The 22688-nt window shown below is 43.3% G+C and overlaps 1 protein-coding gene and 1 long non-coding RNA gene across 2 annotated transcripts in view; one reads left to right on the top strand and one right to left on the bottom strand.

Moving 5' to 3' along the window:
• The window catches only part of LOC121651921 (probable phospholipid-transporting ATPase IIA), a 56303-nt gene that overhangs the window by 14026 nt on the left and 19589 nt on the right, over positions 1 to 22688 (bottom strand). Inside the window, exons 13-19 of the mRNA XM_042004377.1 lie at positions 19000 to 19112; positions 17473 to 17682; positions 15973 to 16134; positions 15542 to 15634; positions 15366 to 15449; positions 13235 to 13405; positions 10909 to 11007 (exon numbers count right to left, since the gene is read on the bottom strand). Coding sequence (XP_041860311.1) covers positions 10909 to 11007; positions 13235 to 13405; positions 15366 to 15449; positions 15542 to 15634; positions 15973 to 16134; positions 17473 to 17682; positions 19000 to 19112 — 932 coding nt within the window. The remainder of the gene's footprint in view (positions 1 to 10908; positions 11008 to 13234; positions 13406 to 15365; positions 15450 to 15541; positions 15635 to 15972; positions 16135 to 17472; positions 17683 to 18999; positions 19113 to 22688) is intronic.
• On the top strand, positions 1877 to 21237 carry LOC121651957. The gene is made up of 3 exons (XR_006012545.1): positions 1877 to 1946; positions 18366 to 18371; positions 21227 to 21237. It is a non-coding gene; the product is annotated as an uncharacterized LOC121651957 (long non-coding RNA).

The following is a 22688-nucleotide window of genomic DNA, read 5'->3' as shown; positions in this document are numbered from 1 at the left end:
CAGCAGTCTCTCTCCAGCTGCTGGAAACAACCAAACGTCTGCTGACACACGGCAGATTCAGTGTGAGCAGGCTGCACATAAACCATGAAGTTCACTACGTTGACCTGAATATCTTCCCTCTCTGGAGTGCAAGTACTGATTTACCGGGTTCATCTGGTTTGTCCAACATTGGTCTATCTGCTAAAAGTAACTAATTAACCCTTAAAACTCCAACAGATCTCCGGCGCCCCTGAACGCCATCACTTATATCATCAGGAGTTTCCCGGGAACGGTAATGTGTAACTCTGTGGGGTAAATTGGGATGGCTAACTAATCCTTTCACATTTTCAACATAAAAAAAATACTATCTATGTTGCACTATTACACTATGTTACTAAGAAATTATTTTCAGAAATTATGATGAAGTCACTTCCTGTCAAACTTTCCACCAATCAAAGAGCTTAAATTGACGGTAATGTCCAATCAGGAGCAGCCAAAGATCAACAAGTGAGCAGAAAGTTCGATGTGTGTCTAAATAGAACAAAAATAATGCTCCTCTATGGCTGGAATAAAGCCAAAAAGGTGTTTTCGTTCCACAGTTGCACCAAAAACCAGCTAAGTTGGAGTTGGTTTGGTGAGTACTGTAGCTAAACAGTAGCATAAAGAAAACTGAAAAAAATAAACTGAACTAAAAAAATGGCATGGAGTTTTTAGGGTTACTCAGGGTATACTCAGCAGCACCTACAACAACTCCCAGGAATCGAGCCTATAACCTTGGCAATATGTAGTTTACTAGCTGTGTCGAACACAGCATATTATTTCTAACCAATCACACTGCATGACCAGATACACGGCCTTTAGAACAAACAGGACAACTGCTCATTAAAGGAAATGGAATTAAAGAATTAAAGGAAATGTCTGTTGGAAATAGGACTGGACCATATGGCCAAAACTTTTATCATGATATATTTCTTAATTTCGGTTGATACAATATAATTCAGATATTAATTTAAACATTACAAAAGCCTCAGAAAAACTGCCAAAAATGCCCGCAACAGATGCCTGTAAAACTAAAAATTATTTTGCCAAATCTATGAAATTCCTCCAGTATAACATTTTAGAAATAAAAACTGTACAATAAATTAATGTTCACCTTTTATTTGTATTTAGCAGGGCTAAATTAGCCTTCAAACAAAGAAATTTGAAATCATCATCAAAGGTCAAATAAAACTTTTACCTTTCTCAGTGTTAATATCTTTAACTTTAAACTACAACACAGGCTTATTATGTTATTCTTAGAGATTTTAACAACGGTGCTTGAACTAGGCTTGAAAATAAAAGTACTCAGAATTGCTACAATAAACAGAAAAAAAGAGCAACAACTGATGCTTCATCTTCTGACTCAGCATATTCTGAGTGGAAATGCTTCAGATGCACTGTTGCCTGATCAGCTAAACATAATAAAACTAAATTCTTCAGTCAATATTTTCTTTGTTTTTTAGTTCAATTTTATTAAGTGTTTTTTTTTAATTATTTTTTTTAATTTAAAATTGTATTTTAATTATAATTTTAATTAGTCTGGAACATGTCAACACTTTTTATTTTTTTTTATATTTTTGTCCACACTCTTCATTAATAGACATTAATATCCGATGGTAAGCCAGCGCGGGATCAGCCAGCAGCAGCTTTGTATGTTTACTTTCCAGCCTGGGGATGAAACAAAGCCGACGTCCTGCTCTGATGTAGCAGCTGCTGCGTGAGGTGAGGACCAGGTGAGGGGAGGGGGTCTGCGTAACACCGGATCCTCATTGATAAAAGTAAAACTACGTTACAGTTCCCAAAAGTCGCTTAAAAGCTCGTTGGAGCTTAACCTAGCCTAGCCATCTACCTTGCAGTGAGCACAGCCAACTGCTGCTGGGCTTGGTCAGGCTCTGTGTCTGTGGTGTAAGTCATCACTTACGTAGCCAGTGAGTTGCGGCTCTTTCTGTTCGGCTTGAATCACTGTAATCATATACTGTATATATATAGAAATATCGGAAATGTGTTTAACTTTTATCATCGTTATTGAATAAAAGTATATTGTGATATGTACTGATATGGAATTATTGTCCAGCCCTAGTTGGAAAATTTATTATAAGTTTTGTTCCTTTTTTTTATTAAGTTATTAAGTATGAACTTCGATTTCATTTATTGTAAATTGCCATTTTGTTTTTTGCTATCTTCTTTTATCAACTACTCATACGAGTTTGTTTCTGACTGTGCGACAGACGTGTTCCCACAGAGCTGTGCCGAGATGGCTCACAGATCATCATGTCATTATCTCACTGATGATAATCTGATCATTCTATGTTCTTTCTGTCCACAAGGTTGAGCCTTCATAGGAGACGTCAGGTTCTCCAGCTCTTATGCACTGGAGCACAGGGGTGGACGGCTAGCTAGCTAAACTGTTCACAGACTGATCCTTGGCTTCGGTCGCCGAGCGCTACCTAGCTTGGACTCTTGGCTCCTTTGGTCACATCAGACCATAGTGCTTCCTTGCCCCTCGCACTACCGTTGTCACCCCACCACAGCGTTTCGGGCACCGAGTGTTAGCACACCAGCTAATTTCTCGGCCTCTCCATGGTTAGCACACCAGCTAGCTGCCTCGACTCCCTGCCTGCACACCAGCTCGCGAGGAATGGATGCTAAAACCCCTCATACCAGAGGGCTCAGAGACTCTGGGGCTCATCCCTGTCGCTGTGGGAACAAAATATCAAGCAGAGACCCACACAAGCTCTGCTCGAGTTGCCTGGGGCTGGAACACTCCCAGTGTTCACCATGAAGAGTCTCCGCAGACGGCTAGCCCTCCAGGTTAGCCTGTCTGGACACGACCCCGATCTCCCCTCCGCCGGTGCTGAGGTCAAAGAGGAGGAGGAGAAGGGAGCTGCTGTGGTGGTGGTACCGAAGGCTGGCGCCAGCTGGGGCTCCCAGCTCGACGTAGCCACAGATCCCCCGCCGGAGGAAGACGTCCTGGACTTGGACTACAGGGAAGACGAAGATGTCGCCTCAAACCTCCTCATTTCAGAGGATGAAGAAGAGGCTCAGGCGGTAGAGCAGGTCGTCCAATGATCGGAAGGTCGGCGGTTCGATTCCCGCTCCCGCAGTCATCTGTCGTTGTGTCCTTGGGCAAGACACTTAACCCTCCTTGCCTCCAGTATTGGCATCGCTGGTGTATGAATGTGTGGATGAATGTTCGGTGATGGTCGGAGAGGCCGTAGGCGCAGACTGGCAGCCACGTTTCCGTCAGCTTGCCCCAGGGCAGCTGTGGCTACACACGTAGCTTACCATCACCAGGTATGAGAGAGGAGTGGATGAATAATGGATTCACACAATGTAAAGCGCTTTGGGTGCCTTGAAAAGCGCTATATAAATCTAATCCATTATTATTATTATTATCACTCCTACCCATGCTGCACAGCATGCGGCCTCCATTGCTTCTCGGGATGGAGAGTGGCACACCAGCTTCTCCCCTTCCCAGCTCAGACATGCTCGACATGTGTAAACGCGTGCCCACCCGACTGGTCGTCCCCTGGCCCGCGGTTGTAGCTGAGACCACCAGATCCCGCTACGAAGGGAAGAGATTGCCCTTGGCCAAGAGTGCAACGAAGCAACTTCTCCCCATCTTCCCAGAGCTGCTGGATGAGGTGGCACGTTCATGGAAGGACCGCCCTTACAGCAGGAGGAGCCCGATTCCCGGGGCCTCGTCCCTCGATTGTGAGGCGATGGAGAGCTTGGGCCTGCTCCGCATGCCTCCAATGGAGCCACTCACTGCAGCCCACCTCCAACCCCCGGTCATCGGCAGTGTCCTCCAGGAGTCACAGCCTGCCGTCTAAGTCGGACCGTTTTCAGTCAGCCCTGACCGAGAAGGCTTATAAGACAGCGGCGCTTTCGGCCCGGGCACTTAATGTCCTCTGTGGGAGGAGATTCCGGTCATTACCGACCTATGTCTCCGCGTCCAATGTTGTGCGATTCAGGCCACGGGCAGAGCACTGGGAACTATGGTGATGCAGGAACGGGCGTGGTGGCTGAACCTCGCCAATCTGTCAGATAGGGAGAAGGATGAGATGCTAGACATGCCTATTGTCCCGGAGGGGATTTTTGGCTCTGCACTGGCCTCAATGCAACGGCGCTGTGAAGCCAAGAAGAAGGAGGATGAAGCTCTCCAGCTCTGCCTCCCTCGGAAGCCTCCTACTCCCTCTCCGCCTGTGCAGCGCAAAACCTTCACGCCAGCTGTTTCTCAGGTTTCGTATTTCAAGATACCCAAACAGCCAAGTCCCAAGCCGTCCCCACCTCCTCTGCCCGGTCGGGCTGGCTGGTCAAAGAAGCCCTCGGCTCCTGTTGCAGCCCCACCGGCTCTGCCCGTGCAAGCTGCTACCTCCCAGGCCAGGAAGAAGAAACGGGCGGCCTGACAGCCCCACATCTCGCCAGTGCAGCTAGATTTTCCTCGATCTCTAGCTCCACCTGTTTGGCTTCCAAGCGTGCTTCCGGGGGGGTCAGCTCACGTTTTACAGGGGGAAATCAGCTCCCTGTTAAACAAGGGAGCAATTTGTGTTGTACCTCCTGAACAGATATCTCCGAAAATACAAATTCAATACAAATACATAATTTTTATGGGCCTGTCTCTGGACTTGTGGTCTTTCACAGTGCGGCTCTCAGAGGAACGCGTAAAGATTTTCAGGACGTGTCTCGGGCTTTTTCGTCCGGGGTAATCGGTCCAATTCAGTCCAATGCTCGGACTGATGGCGTCCGCTATTCTCGTTGTCCGGCTCGGTCACCTCCACATGAGGGATTTTCAGCTTTGGGTGGCCTCATGCGGACTGGACCCCGTGCGTCATGGCGCACGCAGGGTGCAGATCACTGCTGCGTGTGCCAGGACACTGCGTCACTGGCGGATCCCGGCCTAACGCAGTGAGTCCCTATGGACCCCATCCTGTCCAGGAAGGTGGTCACTACGGATGCGAGCCTGACAGGCTGGGGTGGGATAAACGAGGGCCGAATCGTGAGGGGCCGATGGAGCGTCAGTCTCCAGCGGTCTCACATAAACTTTCTGGAGCTTTCAGCGGTATTCCTCTCCCTGAAGCATTTCCTCCCGTCCCTCGTGGGCCATCATGTCCTGGTAAGGACGGACAATACAACGACAGTAGCGTACATCAACCGTCAAGGGGGGTTGTACTCCTGCCAGTTACACATGCTGGCACGCAGACTGATCCTCTGGAGCAGCGATCGCCTCCTCTCTCTGAGGGCGACGCGTGTCCCGGGAGTCCTGAATACGGGCGCGGACCTATTGTCCAGAGGAACGCCTGTATATGGCGAATGGACTCTGCATCCAGAGGTTGTGGGACGGATTTGGACCCGTTACGGTCGGGCCACATTGGATCTGTTCGCATCAAGAGAAAATGCGCACTGAGCTCTGTTTTATTCTCTGCGCAGCATGGATGCTCCCCTGGGCGTAGATACACTAGCACACACTTGGTCGCCCGGGCTTCTTTACGCATTCCCTCCCTCTGGCCAGAGGGTGGGAGCACGGCCACACACTGATATTAATAGCTCTGCTTTGGCCTGCCATGCATTGGCTGGCGGAGATATATCGGTTGCTGCGCGCTCAGCTTTGGCAGCGCAGGGACCTGTTACTTCAGGGGAGGGGGACTGTCTTCCACCCACACCCAGAATGCCTGACACTGTGGGCTTGGCCCCTGAGTGGCTCAGTCTGTCAGCTGTGGGACTCCCACAGCGGGTGATTTCCACTATACAGAGTGCTCGAGCCCCCTCCACTAGATCTCTGTATGGCTCTAAGTGGGGGGTCTTCGTGGTGTCATAGACGTACCTTTTCAGTGCCCGGTGGGGGTGATTTTGTCTTTCTTGCAGGACCTGATTAACAGGAAGAAAGCCTTCTCCACGGTAAAATGTACTTGGCAGCTATTGCTGCCTGTCACGTGGGGTTTGGGGAGGAAACAGCGAGTCAGCACCCGTTGGTCTGCTGCTTTATGAAGGGCGCATGCAGGCTTCTTCCTGTGTCTAGACCGCTGGTACCACCGTGGGATCTGGCTGTGGTTCTGGAGGGGCTTAAGGGCCATCCCTCTGAGCCGCTGGAGGGGGCAGGTTTAAAACACGTTTCCCTCAAGACAGTGTTGTTGCTAGCTCTGGCGTCAGCTAAGCGGGTCAGCGACATCCATGCGCTTTCGGTGCACCCAACATGCGGCCAGTTTTTCCCAGGCGGTGTGAGAATGGTTTTGAGGCCCAACCCGGCTTTTGTGCCTAAGGTGGTGGGCTTATGTTCTCCTATTGATGTTGCGGCTTTCCCTCCCTCGTCAGGGGAAGTGCGCGCTTACGTGGATAGGACTAGGGGTCTCAGGCAGAGCGATCAGTTGGTCGTCTCCTGGTCTGGTCCTCATAAGGGAAAACCTGTCACAAAGCAGCGCCTGTCACACTGGGTGGAGGAGGCGATTGCTTTGGCATATACTAGTCGGGGTTTGCAGCCTCCTGGGGGCTTCCGGGCACATTCGACTCAGGGCATGGCCGCTTCCTGGGCCCTATTCAGAGGGGTCTCTGTTCAGGACATCTGTGCGGCGGCGATACAGGAGCTACCACATTCCATAGTGAGATATCAAGCGGAATATTTTGAAAGCGAACTTTAGGTTATTTACATAACCCCGGTTCGCTGAGTAATATGAGTGAGATGTCTCACCAGAAAATCCCTTCTTGCTGGGGCGAGTGAGAAGAGGTGCTTATCTTGAATGAGTTGGTCCGTCCGCATGAGCTATTTAAGGCAGATGGCCCTACGTGATGTGGACGGATACGTTCACACATTCATCAGCCAATCAGGGTTGGTGTAATGAGATTAATGCTTCTGAGGGCTGAAGAGAGGCTTGCATCCCATAGTGAGACATCTCGCTCATATTACTCAGAGAACCGGGGTTATGTAAATAACCTAAAGTTCTGTACTCTCAAATATTTTGTAAACTTCCGTTATTTCTGCAGTTACTGGCTACTTAGCTAATGCTATGCTAGGTTGGGATAACAGCGATGTTATTGCTAACAAACGGGTGTTATGACTGGCCTTATTTTAGAAATAACTTAACCACACGATATATGTGAATTGCCAACATCAGCCGGTTTTTTATTGCATGCTCTTGATGTGCTACTGCCGCTACAAGTCAACGTTGAAATGCTCTAACATTTTACATGCACATCCTGTTCCGGTGCTTCACACTTCAAAATAAGAGTTTCTCTTGCAGCAGTTAGCCAAAACATCACAGGAAAACGCCTTAAGCTAATTTAGCAAAACTTCAGCAATGCAGCGTAAATAAAAAGCTCACCGACACAATGAAGCCCGCGTCGCTCGTCATTACAAATGGCAAACAGGGTTACACTGAAACTGGAGACATGCTCAGTCAATATTTTTACAGCATTATCATAAACTTACCTGTCAGGAAGCTACACTTAGACCACTGTTAATGTAACCTGCCTGTAGCTACTAGCTAACCCTGTTGAAAAGACAGGGTGATGACTGTGGGATTGAATGGAGTTAGAGCTCCATCTAGTAGACAACGCAAGGACATCATTCTGCAGACTCCCGACACTTAACAGCATTTACTGCTTTATGAGAAAGTAAAACTAAATTGGCATATAATCGGCCGATATTGGCCATTTTGAAAAGGGCTAATATCGGCAGATTTAATCGGCCTGCTGATTAATCGGTCGAGCCCTAAAAGAAATAACTGAGTCCGCAGATCTCAGGCTGAGAGGAAGGGAGTTCCAGAGGGTAGGAGCCACTGCTTGCTAAGGCTTTGTCACCTTTGGTTTTCAGCCGTGTTTGCTTAACAACCAGCAGACCATGATAATGTGATCTCAGGGACCTGCTGAGAACGTAGGACTGTAGGAGGTCTCTGGTATAATCAGGTGCTTGGTAATCTAGGGCTCAATAAGTTAACATTTTAAAATGCACATATATTAGCCTATATTTTTTTATTAGCCTTGCAGCAGCGTTCTGAACAACTTGGAGATGATCAAGAGATTTTTTGCTTAAGCATGTGAAAATGGAATTACAGTAATCAAGTCTAGATGAGATGAAGGCATGAACGATTATCTCCATCTCAGATGGTAAAACAACTGGACTCATCTTGGCAATGTTTTTGAGATGATAAGAACAAGAGCGAACAAGCGATTTTACATGAGCATCTGAAGACAGTCCAGGGTCAAGAATTACACCAAGGTTCCTAACCGAGGGCTTAATAAATGAGGCAAGTGGGCCAAGACTCTCAGCTTTCTTAGGGAAAAATCTATCAGGGGCACAAACAAGGACCTCGGTTTTTGCATCATTTAATTAAAGAAAGTTATCATTCATCCAACTCCTGACAACATCCAAACACCCAAGAAAGATCTGAATTTTAAAAATATCCTGAGGTTTAAAAGCAATAAATAGCTGAATATCATCAGCATAACAATGGTAAGAAATAGATTTAGAAAACTGTTGTTAGGAAACTAACAGAACCACATCATCTGCAAAAAGCAGGGATGATACTCATTAAACATGAACTGTGACCAAGTCTGACAAACATGGACCTGAAAGGCTGAAAATTAGAACTAGATTTAATTTTTTTTTCCCAAAATCTGTGAAATATTTGCATATAAAATGTTTAAATTATTAACAGACCTTTGATGACATGAGTCTGTTGTGATTGAACTTATATAGAGAATGTGCATGTGATGTCGCCGCAGCTTTCTCCGCCATTTTGGGGGAACATGACCAACGTTTACATCTACACTTTCAGGATTCCCACTAGTAAACTGTGATAAAAACACGCCTAAAACAAGCTGAAAAGAAATGTCCTTACTGTGATAAACTCACAAAGGAATTGAGAGTTGTTTCGATACAGAAACACTAATACATAACTTAGATCCTTACATGCTGCTGTACAATAAATAGGGTTCAGGTTTAGATGTGTTTTACCTGTTTTAGTTTTAGATGTCAGTGTTTACCTGGTGTTTGGTGGAAGTTTGAACACCTGTCATGAATTTATAAACTACCGATTATTAAATGTTTCTACAACCATTTTACAAACGGATGGATTAAAACCTGTGAGTCTACAAATTGTCAGTTACAACTACACAATCCGATCAGGCCTCCAAGATGGAAACGGATGAAGTGCTGATCACGAGGCTGCAGCTGCAGAGAAGTAAATGACTCAGTGGAAAAAAAAAAAAGATAACGATACAATTCTTATCAGAAATTCAGAACAAGACAGAGATTAAAAAGACGAGAGCCACTGCTGAAACAATGTAAACAGACTGTGGGTACACCCAAAATGGCCAATTACTCCCACAATTATGTGCGTTGATGACATTGGTGCACATTCTCTATTGTTAGATAGATGGGAATTTTATTGTTATTTTTCAACAAAAGAATTTAAAGTTCTGCAAAGATCACTATAATAATAATACGATTAGAGTCGGGACAGATCTGATCCAATATCGAAATCTGTCGGGCTGAATTTCCTGATCCATCTCATCGACACACAGAGGGACCTGTCATGGTCCTGTGTTTACAAATTATAAGTATTATCCAGGTTTAACCCAAATGTAATATGTCCTGCCTTTGCTAATTTAGCATGTCACTAATTTGGATATGTTTTAGGCTGTAAACATAAAACAGCAAGACAGTAACTTGAAATGTGCGTTTAGCCAAGGTTTCCAGGTTTCCAGGGCAAAAGGTTGTTCAGCTAAGAAGGGAAGAGAAAATAGTGCAGCAGACATTCCTGAAGAGTTCCAGCAGAGTGATAAACTTCCAGCAGACAAGGTGAAAACTGAAGAGATTAGCCCACAAAAAAGTTGCTCCAATTCATCTTTATAGCTAGTCAATCACTTTCTGTCAAAGAAAATTTCCAAATTTCCAATATTTCCAAGGTAGCAACAATTTTTATTATAAACATCATCGTTGTTGTTATAAACTGATAATGTGCATTTTTGTCTTTATATCATATATATATTTATATACATTTATATAGTGTTTCGCCTGCATTCATAGTACTTCATGTCATCATGATTTCTGTGGTCTTTAAATTACTTTGTTCAGGCAGACTGATTAATAATAATTACTGGATGAATAATTATTATATATGTTGAGACGGACCCCAGAAAGCATAGTTTTCTGCTGCTGCTACTGGAGATCCAAATAAATTAAATTAAATTAAAGCTCAAAAGTTTGATTAAAAGTCAGATATAATTGGGAGAGGGAAGCTAGAAGCAGGACATCGTGCTGCTTAAAAAAATCTTACAATTGTATCAGGTTCAAATATAGCCTGAAACTTTCTGACAGGACGTGGTGTTAATGTGTCAACAAGAGCCATGCTCCGGCATGAATATCCTTCAACTGCTGACTATTCATACGTCAATCCAGATCAGGCCACTGGTGGCCACCAGGAAGCTAATCCAGATGTATGTGCAGCAGGCCCAGTCAGCACTCCCCCCGCCCGCTGGGAGGGGGGTTTTCAAGCTGTGCCAACCATTGTTAAATTCTTCCAGTAACCGCAGTTGTACGCAAGTTGTAACCTTCCTATATGGCAGGCGCTCGAGCTGCTCTGGCACAGCTCCACAGGGGAAGCCAGAGGGACAATCAAAGCAGCTCCGCAGCCTGAAACCTGCAAAACAAATTAGGAAGCGAGACCTTTGCATGTCCCCCCTGGGAGTGGTTCAGCTGGTTTCTCCCCTCTGTTTGTTCTCTTTGACAGTGGCTTGGATGCTTTTGCTGGTGGGAGGAGATGTATTCAGCTGCAGATACTGGCCAAGGCTACATGTGCAATTTAGTTGGGCTGCATGAAGCTAACAGGCTGCGATCAGAGCGTGCACGTGGCCATCTGAGTAGAAAAAGAAATGTCCTGGTTGTGCACTTACTGGTCTGAAGATATGGATATCCTGGCTTCGGGTGATCAAATGGGCGTTCTTAGCTGTGCATGTGGCCGTTTCAAGCTTGTCTCCAGTCAGCATCCAGACCTGAATCAGAAACCAGACACAAACATGCAGCTATGATCAAGAAATTCCACCGATTAAAGACTAATTGCTGGTTTGATCTGAGATCAATAAAAATCAAATCAATAAAAATTGGTGTCATAGCAACTGAAACTCCTCCAAATTTCAGGTTTAGATTATGCTGCGTTTGTTGTACCTCAGAAGTGGGAAGTCAGAACTCTTTTAGCTTTACTAAAGATGAATCTGGAAAAAATGCCAGAAGCAGATCGTCCAACATTGCTGCGTGGCATTTCTGTTCATGTCAGAGCAGAAGAGAAGAGAATCGCACTATTTTCTTAATGATGTCAAGGAAATCTGGACGGACTTGTGTAGTACTTGACTGTTTGTACATTAGTGGAAAATTTCAGTTGTATAAAACAGATGAAAACAAAAAAAAAAAAACAGTTTTTATATTTTCTGTCGCTCCCTGTCTGCTGGTGGCAGCGTGAGCATCGCCCAAACAGGGAGCAGAGGACAAATTACATCTTGTCATGTAAATAAGATAAATAACATCAGCCTCTTTAGTTTTTTTAAATCAAAGAAACAAGTATAAACCAGTTCTAGAAGAAAAATAGCTTTAGATGAGGCGGCATGGCTCGGTGGGTAGAGTGGTCGTCTTGTAGCCGGAGGGTAGCCGGATCGATCCTCGGCCTCGGCTCATGACATGGTGTCCCTGAGCAAGACACCGTACCTTAAGGTCCTCCTGATGGGTCATGGTTGAGCGCCATGCATGGCAGCTCCCGTCATCAATGTGTGTGTGAATGGGTGAATGTGATGTATATTGTAAAGCACTCAGTAAACACAGTAAATTATGCTGACCAGTTGTCTGACATTAAATTCTATGTCAATATGTTGCCATCCAATTTAATGTGGAGCAACAGGTAACGTTTGTTATGCTATTTTATGCTAACAGGCTAAGAGACTAGATAGACAGACCATCCATCCATCCATCCATCTATCCATCCATCTATCTATCCGTCCGTCCGTCTATCTGACAAACAGATCATGTACAAGTGCCCTGCAGCGTAAAGGCTGACATAGCAAAACTATGTCACATATCTGATAAAAATAGAAAACTAACAGACTTTGTATAAGTCTGAATCTGTTTAACAACTGTTGTTAACTTATGAGCAGATTAGTGTTTTATATTCCAGAGTGGATTGTCAGTCACTGAAAGCAGTTTCTGTCAGATGAATCATAGTTTACATTCATGTACTGATGTCTAACTAATATGAAAACCATAATAACTTTAATAAAATATCCTTATCAGTAACTGGTAAGCACTGTCAGACGTGATCCAGATATCCATGCTGCTGTCCATGTTGGCAGGCGAAAGCACACACGAGGGAATAAGGACTGGCCACTGCAGCAATGGTGGTGCCACAAGATGGCGCAACACGTAAAACAGCTGTTGTCTATAAACAGCAAATTCTCATCATTTGCCTGTTTTATATCTTACTAGGAATTATGACTTTTAATAGACATTTTTTTGTTTGTTTTTCTCCCGTTTGACTTTGAATGCATCCTACAAGTGGCCTATTTCATCAACAGTTCTTCATGTTAAAAACGTCTAGCACAGGGATCACCAACTCCAGACCTTTTGAGCCAGTGTCCTGCAGGTTTTCACTGTCCCTGCAGCACACCTGCTGCAACACACCTGGTTCCAATGAAATAGTTCTTCAACAGTTTGTTTTCAAGGTCAACACCAGCCTCTGAACGACTCATTATTTGAGTCAGGTGTACAGCAGCATGGACATATTGAAAACCGGTTCAAGAGGTCCAGAATTGGTGATGCCTGAGGAACGGACCAACGGTGAAGCTCAGGCTTACGTTGGAGGAATGACACGGACCTGCCGGCTGTCCATCAGGATCTGCTGCTGCATCATTCTAACAACCTAAGTCAGTTCAAGAGGTGACCAGCAGCAAGGTGACAGCTGACGGAGAAGTCATGGTCAAACTGTGGACAAAGTATCAGAGAATAAAGCTGCCAGTCATGTTTTTCTCCATCAGAGGTGGCAATTGCTGATCCATCCTCTTTACTGTATCATTAAGTTAATATGGATCTGTTTACATTTCTCTCTGGTTGAATGTTTGCATTCACCCAGACAAGCTCTGGTTGTCTGATTATAATGAAATTTCTTTCTTCATGCAGGCAGATATAAAAACCATCTGTTCTGGTCTTGTTTTTATCTAGCCCACCGCCTGCCCACACCTTGATGCCTGCATTGCGTAGGATCTCCAGGGTGGGCCTGACATCAGTCTGGAGTTGATCCTCCACCCCAGTCAGACACAGCAGCTCCATCTCCATCTCCAGACTTTCGATGACCGTGGCAACCTTCAGCGAGCGGTCGTGCACGCTAAGCTTGGCCTGGACGTACCGCGCCTGAGGAACAGCATCATGTGGGAGGATAGAACATTAGAAATAATAGAGGATGAATCTTTGTAAGACCAAAGAAGGAGGAGAAACAGAAAATATCAATATGGCCACCAGCTGAAAAGAATAAAAACTGGCAGCAGAAAGACAAGAGTCAAATGATCTAAACTATAAATACTCCACTAACTGTTCACATGTGGCATCATCCAAAACACTTTTAAACTTAACCCGTGAAACTCCAGTTTTTGCTCTTTTCATTTTTTTTTTTTTTTAATGTTAAAAAGTCTGTAGAAGCTAAATCACAGACATTATATTTCAGGACAGCCTCAGTTGTTAGATTATCAGACTAAAATGAAAGCCTCCTCCTCCCCTCAGGTTAAGAGTCTGGGTGTCATCTTCGACAGCACATTGTCATTTCAATCTCACACCAATGACATTACACGGTACATCTTCAAACAGCACACATCACCCCCATCCGCCCCATGTTCCCTCCCGTATTGATTACTGCAACTCTACTGTTTGGCCTTCCTCAAAAGTCTCTCCATAAGCTTCAACTGGTTCAGAACGCCCTCATATCACCATAATTACACCCATCCTACAGCAACTCTACTGGCTCCCAGTATGTTATCATATCCAGCTCAAACTGCTCCTCTATGCCTTTAACGCCATCCATAACCTCAACCCTCCAAATCTGTCCAATGTCGTTATTTGTATATCGTTATTTATTCTTTACCTTATTTTTATTGCAGTTACTTTTAATGTTGTCTTTTAAAGTGTCTTTGGGGGTCTTGAAAAGTGCTTTGAAAAAAAATGTCTTATTATTATTCAAATGATGTACAATGAATGTATTAAAAGACTTGGCAGCATAAAGACCAACCAAAACAAGAAAACAGAATTTATTACTAACAGAACTTTGCAGAAATAACACACAGATCAACAATGACCAAGCCTTTTCTCATCTGCACATCATTCTTTCAAGTCTAGGTTTTCAGGAGAACAAATATTGGCACTGAAACACACAACAGAAACTATTTACATATTTACACTCTTTCCTCCAGCTGCTTTTGCCATTTGCAGTTGTTTATGCTACTATTTACCTGTTACCCTCACAAAACAAAAACTCTACCTCAACTGGTTATTGGTGCATAGTGCTTTTTAGACAGACACAGAACTTTCTGCCCACTTTCTGATCTGTGGCTGCTCCTGTTTGCACATTACCATCAGTTTAAGCTCCCTGATTGGTGGAAAGTTTGACAGGAAGAAGCTTCATGATCTTTTCCAAGTCTAAATAGAGACCTCGTTGCAACATAGTAGATAGTGATCTTATGATGAAAATGTGATAAATAACGGTGGATCTACCATATAAAGTCTCTGAATAAACACTGTGGCTGGATTGTAAACCTCCTGGACAGGATATAAATGCCTGGAAAGGGTAAACTATCACAATTTACCCCCCAGAGTTACACACTACCGTTCCCGAGAAACTGCTGATGATATAACAGATAGCACTCAGGGGAGCTGGAGCTCTAGCAGAGTTTAAAGGGTTAAACAGATAAACTTTCAATATAAACTGAACATTTCTGTAAAAGCTTTCACCTTGTTGGAACACACACGGACATATAATCAATGGGTTAACTCCCATCTTCAGCTTCAGGTTAAATCTGTGAGATAAAGTGAAAACAATGCGAGTGTGACTCATTCAGGAACACAAACCGAGTGTGTGACTCAGCTGGTGACTCACTGCTGCCCACCAGCTCCGCTCACTCACTTACACTCTTCAGAAAAAGGCCTGCAGGAGAGGCAGTCTTGCCCTGCCCCAACCATCAGAATGTGGGTGGGAGGACTTCAGGGGGGGTCAGAGGTCAGTCTGATTACCAAAGAACACACTCTGACATTTAGAAATACTTGTCAGCCCAAAATATCAGTCAGTATTTGGCTTGTTTTTTTTTTACCACCAGTGGATGTTTACCTCAAAGTCTTGATACTGTTCTTCTGTCAGGGACTTTTTGGAGACCACGAGGACCCTCAGACCTTCCCTTGCCATGTTTCCACACTGAACAAACACAACAAACAGCAGTTTTTTAGTAAAAAAAGTTTACTAGAGTGAAAGTTTTTCTCGTGAACACATCATAAAGTCAGCATCACCTCCTCCTCCAGCCAGTCGTTGTACTGGACGATGCCTGCCATCACCACATCAGCACCCTTCATGTAGAAAGTAATTTCTCCCGTAGACTCATCCTAGAAAAACCAGAGACGTGGCATACTGAATCTTTTCTCTTTCATAGCATTTCCAAAGTCCATGCGCACCACCTATGATCCTGTGTTGCCTAGGGATGCAGAATCTATTTGCTTTTTGCATGATTAAAAATGTTTTCATAAGGAAGTGCAGTCTAATTTAAAAATCCCAGACTTCCTGAGTCACATGTCAGCCAACAAAAATTCAGTTAGTCATCGGCCTTACTCACAGGTCAGAAGGTGAGGTCTTTCTCAAACAATATTCTCTCGAATACATCAGTTTTAAAGAAAGGAAAATTAAAGACAGCAGCACAAGGGAAAAACATCTTCTTGCCACTCACTCGCACTATGATACCCATCCTCTTGCTCTCGTAGGTGAAGGGAAATATCTGAAGGATGGTGAAGTTCAGTATTTGTCCAGTAGGGGTCCGCAGCTGCATGGAGGACTGGTCCCTTCCAACCAGAGTGAGCCCGACGCTCTCGGTCCACTGCACCAGGGACACCTTCCAACACCAGAACGGAGAGATTTCACAGCATCGTTTAAAGAAATCATCAACACTGCAGGAGCAGGACAATATTTCTGTTCATATTTCATGTTTTTATCATCTTTACTCTACAAGATGATGACGCTCTACTTGGATTTCTTCCATTGTTCTCATCAGGAAAGCATTAAGTCGATAAGATGTGATGTTCCTTAAATTTTACAGGAAAAAATAAATAAAATGAAGTCCACTTTGGAGAAAGAGTGGGCTGTCAGAGAATCAATAGCTGAAGCATTTTCAGCACTTAAAGATATTGATTAATAAACAGGGAGGATGTCCATTTCTGAAATGAAAACACAGTTTGTGTTCGATCCTCTCTGAAGGACACGACACACCGCATCCATTTGTACCACAGTAATGTGTGTGTGTGTGTGGAGGAAAAGAAATGATGTCTCCTAAAAACTTCCAGAAACAAACCTGAACCACCAACAAGTTTCTTCCTAAATTACTTCTGCACATCATAAAAGTCATCATTTTAACAGGTGTAATTATCTTCCCGCCCTTTCATATTATTTCACTGGATTTTCTTCTCAGATGAAGTGTTTTTCCTGAAATTAGCTTTTGCAGTGTGAGATTTGTTCTGAGTCACAGTTAAGAAATTTTCTCTTCTTGGATCTGGTGTCGGTCCAGCAGCTTCAAGGCTGCAGCTCGGTTCTAAATGGGCTGAATAAGGCTGCAGATAGCTGCCATGACTCACAACCACACCACCCCTTGGCAGGTTTTTATCATCTGAGAGAGTCAACGCTTCCTTTGGAACTGAATCATTATTTTAAATGAACACCACAAATATCTAAGGTCATTCTATAAACTAAAACATGACTTTCAGACAAAGGGGTGGTGAAGACCATGGACCGGATGAACTGTTCTGAGTCTTCCGGAATGAAGCAAACAAAATGGAAAACAAAGAACTTGAGTTCTTTTATAAGAAACTTGTACTGGGCTAAAGAAATTTGTGGACTCAAACAGGAAAATCAGGACAAGTGCAGCAAGGAAATCTGTATTTATTCTGGAGGGAAATGGAAGCAGTCTAGTTCTGCGGCCCTTTTCTTAATGTTAAAAGAATTCACACTAATCAAGTACGTGACTGTGGGATGGCATCTTTTTCCCTTCATAAAATGAAGATATAAACTCTCTGGCTTTTATCTAAAGTCTGAGTCTATGTGAATTAAAAACCAAATTACTCCACACACATTTGCTTTTTGGGTTTTTTAAACTCAGAATCAGCCTCTTTTGTTGCCGCTACATAAATCACTGATTAGTCACTGAAGGTGTTTCTGCTTCTGTGGGATCAGTTCGTACCTCATCTGGGCTGGATGCCTGGTAGACCCTGCAGGTGTCCTCATAGTGCTGCTCAGCCTCGGCCTGGTCCGTCACACCATTGGCCTCGTATACGGGGGTCACATTATGCACCAGGGCGATGGCCTTCACCGCCTCGTGGACTCTGCTGCTGATGGTCTTTCGGACCTTGGTGGCTGCTGGAGCTCTGGAGGCTGGAAGGTCGGGGTTGGGCTGAAGACAGACGGTACTGTGATCAGGAGGGTGCAGAGAACTCTAAGAATCAAACAACCGCCTAGATCAAGGCTTTCAACTCATTCTGGTTCAAGAGAAAAAGTCGGACCAGTAAAGCAACAGCATAATAACCTAAAAATAATTAAAACTTTCACAGAGCCAACATAGAGAGACAAACAACCACTTACGCTCACTCCTCGGGTGTTGCGGCGTTAACCACCACACCACTGTGCACGCAGTGTTATTCTCATATATATGAATACTAATATATTTCTATAAAAATATTCATTCATTCATGATCTTTACTGCTTAGTTCATCACGGGTTGAGGGTAAGCTGGAGCCTATCCCAGCATTTTTAACAGGTGAGAGGCAGGTACACCCTGGACAGGTCACACAGGCCAACACTGAACCATTCACACACACACACTCACGGTGGGAGGAAGCAGGAGAGCCCGGAGGAAACAGCCCCCACCACTTTTTTTTTTAAATCTATTTTATTTCTTTACACATCTTATTTATCTTATTTATTATACAGTTACATATCTATTTATTTCCATGTGCATACAACATTCTGCAAAAGCCATAAAACATTTAATTCCAAGTATCTGGACGTGAAAAATGATCAGAGTAACTTTTCCAGATCTAAAAGCTATTTTAAATGTACATACGTTTGCATTTCCAGATGTGTGTAGTAATCCTGACCACCTGAACTGACTCACCTCATAACACAAACTGAGGTCAAGAAGATAAAAAACATTTAACCCCCTGCCTTGGAAATGTTTTACATTTGCCCGGAAAAAAATTAAACCTCATGTGGACATATTAGGAATAACGGTTACTTTTATTAAAATATTTCAGTTACTTTTAAATATCGCAGGTAATATTTTCTATGTTAATTTCACATTTACCAAATTTACCCCAAGGGGCCAGAATTGGCCTCTCTGGTGGGCCAGAATTGGCCCCCTGGTCATATGTTTAACACCCCTGATGTCGATAATAAATACTGGGATTTTTCTAAAAGAAGCAATCAGAAGCAGCTGTTCAGAATTAAGATGAAGGACGTGCTTTTCAATGTGTGTCTGCTATTTTTAGCAGGCTGAGTGATCCGGGGGTTAATGGCAGCGTCATTAAAGACGTCCTGTCAGTGCTCGGCTTGTGGGTTGGTCCTGTTTCCTGTCCACTGACCTTTGGGGACTCGTGAGGTCAGGAAGCATTCGCCCAAACTGGCAATCCTCATGTCTGTTTATACCAACCTTTCTCTAGCTGTTGAAATTTCAATCCCATATTTTTTTAAGCAGATGTTGCGTGATTTTTACCTGAGTGTAGGCGCTGAACACGTGGCTCTGGACTTCATCCATAGAGTCCATCCCGTATGCCACAGTTCCAAGATGGAGGCGTCTGAACACCATCTCGTTTTGGGTCAGGGTGCCTGGTGAAAGGTGAATCAAAGGGATTTAAATAAATAAGTGAAATATCTTTTTGGGATTGTTTACAGCACCAGCATCTGCAGTAGTTTCTTTTTTATTTATTGCTAAATGACCCATTCTAACACTAATGATTGTAACAGAGCAGCTTCTGCAGGTTTAGATTAACAAACAACCAGAACATTCCTGAAGAAATGCTGATGGGTACCAAAGCTGCTGCTGCCCACTGAGATATACAAACAAGAGGGAGGAGCTGTGTAACTGGTCGCCAAGGTGACAGAGTAGATCACCAGCACACATAACTACACCTGTGCATTGGTGTTGCTTTGACGATAGATACATTCACTGTCTGCTAAGTTACTCAGAAACAGACACAACTCAGAGCTCTCGGTTGAACTATGGTCTAGTGAACCCCTCAAACAAACAATTGATCTTCAGAAATGGAAAGTTCGATCAAAAAGTTCTTGGACTGTGAGCGGCAGAAGGGTCTTCTGAATAAAGAGATTTAATTTTTGTCATGCTACTGTCTGATTCAATAATGAGTTAAAAGCACGTCTCACTGACTCTATTGGGTAAAAGACAGCAAAATGCCTGTGTTGTGTGTTTAGAGGAAAAACTGTGTGAAAACGTTTCACTAATTTTGAGGGCCAGATTTAGTGTGTTGTGACCTGTTAAGAGTGGGGAGGTTCTGACAAGGCAAGGCAAGTTTATTTGTATAGCACATTTCCTGTACAAGACAATTCAAAGTGCTTTACATAAAACATTAAAAGCATTACAGCGGGGTGCAAGAAGCAATAACAAGTGCATTAAAAACAGACTTTAAAAGAAATAAAAGAAATTGAATAAAAACAGAAAGAAAAAAAAAGATAAAGAGCACTAAATAAAGTTCCAGTGTGGGGAATTAACAATTGTTCTGATAAAAGGAAGCAAATAGAAAAGTTTTTAACCCTGATTTAGAACTGCTGAGAGTTTCAGCAGACCTGCAAGTTTCTGGGAGTTTGTTCCACATGTGAGGAGCATAAAAGCCGAATGCTGTGTCTCCACGTTCAGTTCTGACTCAGGGAACAGAAAGTAGACCTGATCCTGATGACCTGAGGGATCTAGTGGATTCATAACAAACCAGAAGATCCTGAATGTATTTTGGTCCTAAACCGTTCAGGTCTTTGTAAACTAACAGCAGGATTTTGAAGTAAAGTCTTTGACAGACAGGAAGCCAGTGTAAAGTTCTGAGAACTGGAGTTCTAGGATCTACTTTCTGGTCTTAGTGAGGACTGGAGTAGCTGCAGCTGTCTGATGGACTTTTTGAGGAGACCTGTGAGGACAGCATTACAGTAGTCCAGTCTACTAAAAATAAATGCATGGACAAGATTTTCTAAATCCTGCTGAGTCATCAGTACTTCCTCAATGTGTTCTTGAAGAGATAACTGGCCGACTTCACAACTGCCTAAATTCAGGTCTGAGTCCAGGCCAACTCACAGATTTCTGGCTTGATTGTTAGTTTTGAACTTAGATGTTTAAAGCTGAGTTCTGACTTTTAATCTTCCTTCCTTGGTTCCAAAAACTGTTATTTAAGTTTTGTTTTCGTTTAACTGAAGGAAGTTCTGGCACATCCAATCTTTAGTTTGATCAATCCAGTTGATCAGAGTTTGGATCGGACTGTAGTCTCCTGGTGAGATGGTTATGTAGATTTATGTGTCATTGGCATAACTGTGGTAACATATTTAGCTGTTTTTCATAACTTGAGCAAGTGACAGCATGTTGGTGTTGAACAGCAGCAGCCCCAGGATGAAGCCTTGGGGAACCCCACAGTTTGTTTTAAATCGCTCAGATTTATAGTTACCTATAGACACAAAATCTTTTAAATAGGACTCAAACCAACTAATTGCAGTGCCAGAAAGTCCTACCAGTTTTTCAGCTGGTCTAGTAAGATGTTGTGGTCAGTGGCAGCACTGAGATCCAGCAGTACAAGGACTGAAATGTTTCCGCTATCTGTGCTCAGGTGGATGTCATTAAGGACCTTAACTAGCATAGTCTCAGTGCTGTGGTGTGGCCGAAATCCTGACTGGTAGACATCAAAAGTTATTTAGTGTCAGGAAGTTGTGTAGCTGTTGAAAGACAGCTTGTTCTAAAATTTTACTAAGAAAGAGGTTTGATATCGGCCTGTAGCTGCTCATGAGTGATGAGTCTAGGTTTTTGACGGTTGTTTTTAGGATCTGTGGGAAGACACCTGTACAAAGGACTGTACTGTTTTACCTGGTATATTTAGTTTATTGTGTTCACATGTAGTTCTTACGTTCCACCACTAGGCGGCAGACCCCGCTGTAGTAATATATCACATCCGGCAGACAGCGTGGCTCAGAGAGGTTCGGCATCACGTTGCTATTGTTTGAGCTGTGTCAGTGATAGTGTGCGTCTATCAGAAGTAAGTAATTATATTTAGGATTTACTCTTGCCTTCTTTAAGCCCCTGTACTCAGCTTCCCTTGTGTTTGACCGAGAGTAATGGCTGTTTTAAGTTCTTTGAGAGTATTTTGGGAAGCTAACTGTTAGCCATTCAGCATAGCATATTTACCGCCTGTAGGCCCATTTGCTGCAATTCATGTTGGTGGTTCATATTACATCATTCATGTGAGATATATCATGCTGAGTGCATTAACAGTTGCTTTATTATTTATGGGCATTCATGTTATATCTTTAATAACTAATTATATATATTTATTCTGTGTGGACAGTTACATTTATCAGGGAAACATGTACTCAGAATTTGTATTTCCTTTATTCTTTTTGTAGAAAACCACACACACATGTACCACTGTACACACGCATCTCCCACTCATCAATAAAGACGGTTCAACGCTGAATCCTGGACCTGGTCATTCCATCTCACCTCACCTAAACATAACAATTGTTGTCCTAAACCGACACCCTGCAGTGATTGCTAATCCACCCACAAACTAGCTACAGTCCTCCTTACAACACCTGAAAGCAGAGACATGTTTAAAATCTGTTAGATATCTAAGGCCATGCATCCTGAAACATTCTTAAAAAAAACCCGGTTGGCAGGACGTCAAGACAACAAGTGGTAGGTTTCAGATGGTCAGTGAACTCATCCAGGTTTTTAGAACAGAATGAAGAAAAGTCTGTCATGGTGTTCATGTCTCTGAGTGGACACAGGAACATACGTCCTGCCCCTGGCATGGAAGCTCTGACTGCCTGATTTTCTGAATTTTGCCAATAAAGAAAGAAGCAAACCCAGTACAGACCAGGTTGGATAGAAGTTCTGGGGTTAGTTAGCCTGTCAACAGTAACGAACAAGGCACGAGCATTATTGCTGTTCTTAGCAATGATGTCAGAAAAGAAACATCGTCTTGCATTTCTCAGCTCCAGATTGTAAATCCTCAGTCTATCTTTATAAAATGATATATATATATCTATAGATATATATATATATATATACACATATATACATACACATATAGCTCGAATTGAAAGTTATGGTCATAAAATCTGACATTTTTTTTACAGAATGTCTCACAAACTTAAAAAAAAACTTAAAGGGTTAATATTGCTGAATCATTGCAA

Source organism: Melanotaenia boesemani, chromosome 13, assembly GCF_017639745.1.
Source record: "Melanotaenia boesemani isolate fMelBoe1 chromosome 13, fMelBoe1.pri, whole genome shotgun sequence".
NCBI classification, from domain to species: Eukaryota; Metazoa; Chordata; class Actinopteri; order Atheriniformes; family Melanotaeniidae; genus Melanotaenia; species Melanotaenia boesemani.
This window is presented reverse-complemented; position numbering and strand designations above follow the sequence as displayed.